Genomic DNA, 9,214 nt, shown 5'->3' on the forward strand with positions numbered 1-9,214 from the left:
ATAATGATTAATAACTTCTTATGTAAATATATTATCTTCTTTAGAGATGCACAATGTGCTGTAGTAATTTTATTGAATTTCCTGATTGAAATATTCAACGAGTAAATTGTTTTTCGATTAGAAACGACCATCCAAACATGATCATCGGCCAATCCACCTTGGGCGTAGATATTGTGAATGATACAAAACATATTGATACAGTCATACCTGTATTACCGGTGCCTATCTATGGTTGTGGACTTAGCATGGGTTTTGCAATAGCCATCAAAGGAAAGAATCTAAATACATACCAAATAAAGTAAAGATATCGAAAAATTAGAAAAAGACTGGCGAATTACGCAAAAGGCAAAAAAATCAAAATTGGTGAGAGAGTAAGAAAAGGCAACTCAAATTTGTTGTACATATACAAGGTGAGTTTTTAATTTGACTAACCTAAAAATTAAAAATGGTAGGATTTTAATATTTATCTTAAAAATCAACCTTTTATGTCACCATTTAAATCATGCAACATTCATTTAAAATCTGTTATTATATTTTTCAATCGTAAAAAAAGGAAGAATTAATAATTAAATTAATTTCTCGTATATAATAAACTATCTCGCTCTCCCTGTTTTTAGTTCTATCACTTTCTCGCTCAATTGTGTTCACCCTATTCTACTCTTTTACAAATATTGAAATGGTAAATTATAATTCAACCTTAACCACCTCACTAACGCTGGCACATAATATGTACATATTTCTTTGCGGAATTGGCGTTGTTTGATCAGTGTTCAACCAGTCCTGTAACTTTTTGAATACTCAGTGTACTAGACATTTTAATGTTATTTTGACGATTATTTTATCTAAAATAAATGACCATATTTTTCAAAGATCATTAAATTATATATATATATATATATAACAAAAAGGAAAATTTTCATTCAAATTTTTAAAAATTGAAATAAAAATGCCTAAAATTGAATGTGATTTTTTTTGTTCATCAGAATCAAAACTATGTTTGTGGGTAAAGTTACGTACAGGGTAGATTTGACGACGATGTTTTTTACCCCCCCCCCCACGCACAATATCAATACTAATAATAACAATATTAATTTAAAAAATAAATTTTTTTAATATTAGAAAAACATCGATGATATATTTTTCGGATGCGATTTTGGGAATTAATTAGGTAATTAGGTATTAATATTTTAAGTTAAATTAACATAAATTGAAAAATATAAAATCTGTTAATTTAAGAAAAAGTTATGACTATAACGTATTTTTAATAATTTTTAATTGAAAATAATACAATTATTCGGAAAATTTAATTTTTTAAATTAAACAAAACTGAATTTTCAGTAAAGATATAAAAGGGCAGCAGAAAGAAAATAAAGGAAACACTAAAGAAATTGTAAGGAAGATAAAGAAAAGAAAAAGACTGACGAGCTTTGCAAAAAAATTGAATAAAAAAATTTTTGCGAAAATAAGAATAGACCACTAAAGTTTTTTTTATTAAGAAGGTATAAAAATGCCCAAATTAAAGAAAAAGAGTAAGCAGTTACAAAATAACGAAAACAACACAATTTATTATTAATAAAAAAATAAAAACTTACACTGATAATAATGATACAAAAAAAGATAAATCTTCAAATGAGAATGACAATAAAATTAAATCAGATATACAACAGAATAAAGTTAGAGAAAAAACTATCGAACGCGTAAAAAGATTACGAAAGGATCCTTCGTATAGAAAACAAGAAAATAAAAAGAATTTACAAAGAATAATTGAAATACGGAAAATTAGATCACACAAGGAAGCCGAAAGACAAGGGAACAGAAAACGAATGATACAAATACGTACAGATTTTATGTATAAAATAAATGAAAGAGCAAGTAATCAACAAAGAGTAATAAATAAACGTCAAAATACAGTTTTTAAAAAAGCAGAAAGAGACAAAAATCTACAAAGAATGAAAAGCATTCGAGACGAACCATTATATAGAGAATCTGAGAAAGAGAAAAATATAGAAAGGATGAAAGTCGTTCGAGAAGAACCTTTATATTTATAAGGAATCGGAGAAAAAGAAAAATACAGTAAGGATGAAAGTCATTCGAGAAGAACCTTTATATAAGGAATCGGAGAAGAAGGAAAATACAGTAAGGATGAAATTCATTCGAGAAAAAGTTATATATAGAATCAGAGATAAAGAAAAACAGAGAAAGGATGAAAGTCACTCGAGAAAAATCGTTATACAGAGAATCGGAGAAGGATAAAAATGTAGAAAGGATGAAAGTCATTCGTGAAAAATCGTTATACAGAGAATCGGAGAAGGATAAAAAATATTGAAAGGATGAAAGTTATAAGAAAAGATACAATTTATGAAATTAGTGAAAAAAACAAAAATAGAGAAAGAATACGAGGTTTACGGAAAGATCCTAACTATAACGTTATTCAAAGAGTTTCTGATCGTGATCATAAGAGTTTATTAAGAATTGATGATTTTTTTACATATCGAGAAAGCTATAGCAATTTCGTTCATAATAAGATAAATAGTGACATAAAAGATTCTGAATATTATCATAATGTATTGATAATGAAGTTCTTAAAAAACAGAAAAATGGGACCAGATATAGTATTGTAAGAGTATTCGCCGGGGGAGTGCGCCTGCTCCCGGGAACGCTACAAAACAAGCGCGCGAAAAGGCCGAACACGTGAACACCGCGAGACGCTTCGTCAGGTGTTACACGCGTAAAGCACGTGTAAGCTCGAGCCAAACCGAAGTTGAGCCGTGCTCGCCGAAAGCCGGGACTCGCCTTCGAGAAGGGACACGCGCCGGTCGGTCCTGCGAGTCGGTACGCGAAAAGATAGATTTCTGTATCGGAGTTCGTGCGAATAACGCAGTGCAGTTATAGTTGATTATCTGTGAATTTTATTGGCACATTCAAATACAGTTGAGTTCTAATTAAATAAGTGTTAAGATCAGTGCTTTCCCACCCGGGCTTTTCCTTATCCTGACAAAATCCAAACCACATTCTTTACAGTATGTATATGTGAAAATTTGTTTTTCTTAAAATCGGTAGAACGTTTTAATATTACAAAAATAGAAAAAGTAAGAACACAAAGATTGAAATTCATGAATTTATTAAGAAAATTGTTAATAACTCATCAGAATACGTCTGCAAGACATGTCAAAAATATATTCTTGCGGGTCACGTTCCAAAAACAGCAGCAAATATAGATTTAAAATTTCCAAATGTGCTAAAAATTGTAACTAGTTTGACAGCACTTGAAGAAAGAATGGTATCCCCGTATATTCCATTCATGCAAATTAAAGCATTATAACCGTATGCAATTAACCCTCAATTATCATTAAAAGGAAGTATAGTTAATATCCCAGTTGAAATTAATGAGATGGTAAATGTTTTGCCACGAACATTTGATGAAATGTCAACTATTCAAATAAAGCTGAAAAGGAACATCGAGGACAAGTCTGATTATATGTATGAAACTATTAAACCAGCAAAAATTTGTAAGGATTTAGAGTATTTACAACAGACGCTTTTGTATCGAAAAAAACAATGTAAATGTTGACGAGGATTTTTTTAAAAAATATAACAGAAACTTTACTGCGGAATTAGAATTTATTGTAGATAAAAATGATAAATACGATAACTCCACTAATATTAAAAATACGTGTAATGCAGAAAATCCAGACAATAAGTCGGATTCTGAAGATTCTGAATATTTCGAACCAAATGATGAAGTTTTGATTGTCGATAGAAACAAAGAACTTTCTGCAAATATTCAAGTAATAGCTCCGGGACAAAACAAATACCCAATCCCTTGGCGCCTAACCGAAAATATTGATGAATTGTGTTTTCCAAGAATTTTTGGAGGAGACATTCCAGATAAGAGAAATAAGTTAAGTTATTCACAACGAATCAAATTTGAGGCAAGACACAGAGATAAAAGATCTTGTCAACCTACAAGAATTTTGTTTATGGCTAAACAAAAATGAGAAAAGTCGGTAATGACAAATATAAATATTTGCCTAAGGAGAGTGAAGAAAAACAATAATCTAACTGTTAAAAATATTAAAGATCCAAATTTTTTAAATAATACTATTCGTTATAATGATGGATACGAATTCTTAAAACAAATACGTTCGTCACCATCTTATTGGGAAAGCAAAAAGAAACATTTACTTGGTATGATTAGACAATGTGGTATTCCCACATTGTTCATTACCCTTTCCGCGTATGAGCATAAAAATATAATAACATATCTAAATGTAACATTGACATAGAAATGTCATATAAAAATTTCTAACGTTTAAACATTCGAGTAATGTACAAATTTGAAACACGACGGACAAATTGTGCAAATTCAGAGTCAAACTATGCTTGTAGGTAAAGTTATTATATCTGATTTGTTAAAAATTTTATACAAAATACGAGAAAATAAAAACATCAGCACGTATAAGGCAATACACTTGGACATGGCAGAGAAAACGAAGTTGATAAGAGAAGATCCTGTTACGTGTGTAAGATATATAGAAGAAAGATTCAATTTTTAATTATGTCTATACTACAAAATGAATATGGCCCATTTGGAGAAAACTATGTAGTTGACTATTTTCAGAGGCGAGAATTTCAAGCATGAGGTACTGTTCATACACATAATCTTTTATATTGCAAAAATGCACCGATTTACAACGACGAAAATGAAGACGCAAATAAAGTTCTAATAGAATGGATAGATAAGAACATTTCATGTGCATACGATAATAAAAATCCATTGATAAGGTTCCAAAAACATCGACATAAACCAACATGTTACAAAGGTCGAAAAAATAAATCTTTATGTCGGTTTAACATTCCAATGTTTGTAATGAGAGAAACTATGATTCTTAAACCATTAGAAGAAAATAAGAAAAGTAAAATTGATAAAACCAATAGAAAAAAAATAAGAAACCTAATGCAATTATTTTTCGAAACAAATATAATTTTATCTTTCGAAGACATATTGAAACGATTAGAAATGACGGAAAGGGATTATATTCAAACTATTAGAAGCACGTTATCAACGACTAAGATATTTTTAAAAAGACAATCCAACGAGGTTGCGATTAATGCGTACAATAAAACTATATTGACCCTTCTTGAATCAAATATGGATATACAATTTGTTTTAGATCCATATAGTTGTGCCTCATACATGATTAATTATGTCACAAAAATAGATGCAGGACTCACGATTACTAAGAGAAGCGGCAAAAGATTTGGAAAATGGGAATATGAATATTAGAGAGAAGTTTAGAAAAATCGCTAACGTTTTTATAAACGGTAATACTTTGTCTGCACAGGAAGCTGTTTACCATGTTCTTGGCATGCCACTTTCATTGTGTAGTAGAGCAGTTGTTTATATTAATACTGCTCCGCAAAAAGAACGAGTTCATATGTTTATTTTTCGGTTTATTCAGGAAACACTGCCGCATGCAATCTGGAAATTTGTGCCTGGAACGGACAACCCGGCGGACTGTGCAACCCGCGGATTGACTCCAATTCAACTCGCTAATCACGCTGCTTGGTGGACCGGACCATCTTGGCTTCGGCAAAACCCTTCCTCCTGGCCTCATCCACCTCAATTATCTAGCCAAGGAGATATCTTGGAAGAACGATCAACTCACGTTTCTGTAATAACCCCCGGTAAATCTACTGAACCATGGGACCTGCTGCGGCGATATTCAAGTCTAACTCGACTACTCCGAATCACTGCTTGGTGCAGGAGAAGCGTCACCCGTTTTCGACGCGCTTTGAACGTGTCATCTGGCCCGTTGACTACGCACGAGTTGGAAGCTGCCATGAATTTCTGGATCAGGGCAATTCAACAGTCTCATTTCTATCATGAGCTCACACTTTTGTCAAAGGGCGACGTACTCCCACGCTCCAACTCACTCTTACGCCTCACTCCGATCATTGACTCAAGTGGTTTTCTCCGAATTGGCGGGCGCCTTAACTCATCTCTTCTTTCTCCTGAAGCAAAGCATCCCATCATTCTTCCCCGAAGATCTGCGCTCACCTCTCTAATTATCTCTGACGCTCACTTGCGAACGATGCACGGAGGCACGCAGGTGACTTTGGCATTTATACGAAACAAATATGGGATAATCGGAGGACGAGCCCCAATCCGGTCTCACATCTTAAACTGCGTGAAATGTACCCGATACCGTCAGCAAAGGGCTCAACAACTGATGGGTCAGCTTCCCATCGAACGCGTGACTCCATCTCGCCCTTTTTTGCACACCGGCATTGACTATGCTGGACCTCTTATCCTTAAAACTTCGAGAGGAAAGAATGCTAAATCTTACAAAGCTTACATTTCATTGTTCGTTTGCCAGGTCACCTCCGCAGTGCATTTGGAATTGGTCACGGATTATACCACGGACGGATTTATCGCAGCGTATAAAAGATTCACATCACGAAGGGGAATTTGCGCTACTTTGCGTAGTGATTGCGGCACAAATCTCAAGGGAGCAGACTCCGAGCTTAACAGGCTCTTTTCCTCGGCTACAACGGAATGCGGAGCATTAGCAGATCTTTTGGCGGACGACGGGACTCAATGGCTATTCAACCCACCAGCAGCTTCTCATTTCGGAGGGAAGTGGGAAGCGGGAGTCAAATCGGTTAAATTTCATCTGAAACGAGTAATCGGAGACCACCATCTCACTTACGAAGAAATGTCAACGCTCTTAGCTCAAGTAGAAGCCGTCCTCAACTCTCGACCTATCAGCCCTCTGACCGACGATCCAGATGACATCAAGGCACTTACACCTGGGCACTTTCTAATTGGTGGCGCTCTCGCCACTATACCAGAACCATCACTCGAACTCGAAAACCGCTCTCATCTTTCACGATGGCAACTCAACCGTCAGATGCTGGAGAGTTTTTGGAAACGTTGGTCCCAGGAATGTTTGCAACGCTATCTCGCTGTTTATAAATGGAACCGAGCCAACCCTTCCATTCAGGAGGGCTCTCTCGTGCTGGTCGTGGATGAGCGCTACCCTCCATCTAAATGGCCCTTGGGACGAATTGTGAAGACTCACCCCGGAAAGGATGGACTCACCCGCGTCGTTTCAATTCGAACGCAGACCTCTCTCCTGAAACGTCCGGTAGTCAAAATCTGTCCATTGCCGATTCCCACTCAACCTGTGTAATTCATTCGTTAATTGACATTAACGAAGGCGGGCGGAAATGTTCAAAAAATAAATATGAACGTTCCGTTCAGAGCGAGTGGGATCGCGAAGGAGTTCAATTCAAAAAGAGCGGGCGGCCTATGATACTCTAGCCGCTAGGGGCCTTGGCCTCGAACCAGAGCTCTCACGCTCTCTCTCTCTTTTCCGCACTCTTTCTCTCTCTTCGATGAGTTTCGAGGCTCGGACACTGATGCAATCCAGTCAGTCGTGTTTTGTTTAGGTTAAGGTTATATTCTCATTGCGTTCTTACCATCGAGTATCTGCGTTGTTATAATCATTTTAATCACTATAATTTGCGTTTATTTGCTCGATCAAATAATTGGTCTCGAGCATCGCGATTTACTTTGTTTTCCAGGTTATTTTATGAGCATACGCTCTTTCGACGATTGTACTTTCATTTTCATTTATTATATGGTCCTTCGATGTCACATAACAAGGAGGCTGCGATTGCAGCTACGCTATAATAATTCTCGACTGAATTTATGTTTAAATATCATTTATTATAAGGTTTATGTTTCCTTTTGTCTGTCCTCTCGCCGCTCAACATTAAGGCGGACGAAAGTCCCACTCACTGAGTTATCCATTACTAAACACAGGGTAGAGTCAAGAATAGTTCAGAGGCTAAAGATAAAAAGAAAAATATGACCGTCGAAACGGAGAAGTTGCACCAAAAAAAAAGAACGCATACATCATAACGATAGCGAATAAATAATATAAAAATGCATCATAAATAAAACCATCGCGACGCTATAAATGCGGGAAATAAATCAATAGTCACAGCATGGTCCTCGAGTCGGGACAGGAATTTAGAGTTACCGTCCGATACTATAACACTTTCAACCAAGACAATTATACTTTCAACGGTGTCCCAGGACAGACGTGGAAGAGAGCGCGAATCAAAGTCGTCTAGCTCCAAGATCCCCAATCGAACGCAACGGAAAACTCTCTTGTGGGTGATTGACGATTAATAACCAAAAAAAACCCGCATGTTCGAACCCGTACAAATAAGAAGACCACAATATACAACAGTGTAAATCGTCCGCTATCGATCTCTATATTTTTTCTCTATCTCAAGAACCAATGTAAATCTAATCCTGTCGCACACAGGACGTCGCCGGGGCATCTGTTCCTCCCGTACCCGTTTCACGAAAAACGAGGACTGTTGAAAGTATACAAAAGGTTACAAAACGGTTCAAATTATAAACAACCAAACGGTTAGAAATTATAAACGTGCAACAGTCTAATATTCCTGCGACGCCTTGTCGCCCTTGCCGGAGCCGCTGGTGCCGGTCTTTTTTGGCAGCAAGACCGCTTTAATGTTGGGCAGGACTCCGCCTTGAGCAATGGTCACTCCGGACCAGAGCTTACGATTGGATACGTGTTTTAAGATTCACGTGTACACGTAATCCGTGTACACGGATTCACGGTACCTTCATTCACGTGTACCCGTGTATGTATGTGACACGTGTACATGTGTAGTCGTGTATGTGACACGTGTATTCGAATACCCGTATGTGTGATATGTGCAAACGTGTAATCGTGTATAATAAATGTACACGGTGCACACAATGATGTACGCGCTCAGCGTAATTGCCTTTCCTCAGAAGACGGTGAATCCTGCCCACGGGGAACTGCAGGTCGGCCCTGCTGCTGCGGGTCTTCGCCTTCCCCTTGGTCTTACCGCCTTTACCGCGTCCGGACATATTTCGCCGTTACGTCGAGCGCGTTTTCTTTTTCCTAGCGCGAGAGGAGAGCGGGGAGGGAGCGCGAGACGGTTAGGAAGATGCCGCACAGGATCGCGCCGACACTGTAAGTACGCTGCCGCCGCCGCCACCAGCGTACCCGCCGCCGCCACCGCCACCACCGGCGTACCCGATGCCGCCGACACCGGCATATGCAACGCCGACGTACGCGACACCGATATACCCGGCGTACCTGACACCGCAGCCGACGTACGCGCCGCCGACGTACCCGCCGTC

The 9,214-nt window shown here is 37.3% G+C and overlaps 2 protein-coding genes across 2 annotated transcripts; one reads left to right on the forward strand and one right to left on the reverse strand.

The window, feature by feature from the left end:
* Nucleotides 1-2,790: 2,790 nt before the first annotated feature.
* LOC105558193 lies at nt 2,791-7,196 on the forward strand. The gene is made up of 2 exons (XM_012005757.1): nt 2,791-3,020; nt 5,223-7,196. Exon 2 carries the CDS (start codon nt 5,223-5,225, stop codon nt 7,194-7,196), a length of 1,974 nt encoding a protein of 657 aa, XP_011861147.1. The 5' UTR covers nt 2,791-3,020.
* Nucleotides 7,197-8,272: 1,076 nt separating this feature from the next.
* LOC105558194 (histone H2A-like) lies at nt 8,273-9,041 on the reverse strand. Its single transcript, XM_012005758.1, has 2 exons — nt 8,682-9,041; nt 8,273-8,611 (listed from the first exon to the last, which is right to left on the reverse strand). Exons 1-2 carry the CDS (start codon nt 8,936-8,938, stop codon nt 8,476-8,478), a joined length of 393 nt encoding a protein of 130 aa, XP_011861148.1. The 5' UTR covers nt 8,939-9,041; the 3' UTR covers nt 8,273-8,475.
* Nucleotides 9,042-9,214: the final 173 nt, after the last annotated feature.

Source organism: Vollenhovia emeryi, unplaced genomic scaffold (assembly GCF_000949405.1).
Source record: "Vollenhovia emeryi isolate VEMERY1.0 unplaced genomic scaffold, V.emery_V1.0 DF939368.1, whole genome shotgun sequence".
NCBI lineage: Eukaryota > Metazoa > Arthropoda > Insecta > Hymenoptera > Formicidae > Vollenhovia > Vollenhovia emeryi.

Coding starts and splice junctions, on each gene's coding strand:
- LOC105558193 (XM_012005757.1), top strand. CDS start 5,223: ATGCAGGACTCACGATTACTAAGAGAAGCGGCAAAAGATTTGGAAAAT.
- LOC105558194 (XM_012005758.1), bottom strand. CDS start 8,938: ATGTCCGGACGCGGTAAAGGCGGTAAGACCAAGGGGAAGGCGAAGACC. Junction 8,612..8,681: donor CGTGTCACATACATACACGG/GTACACGTGAAT, acceptor CTTAAAACACGT/ATCCAATCGTAAGCTCTGGT.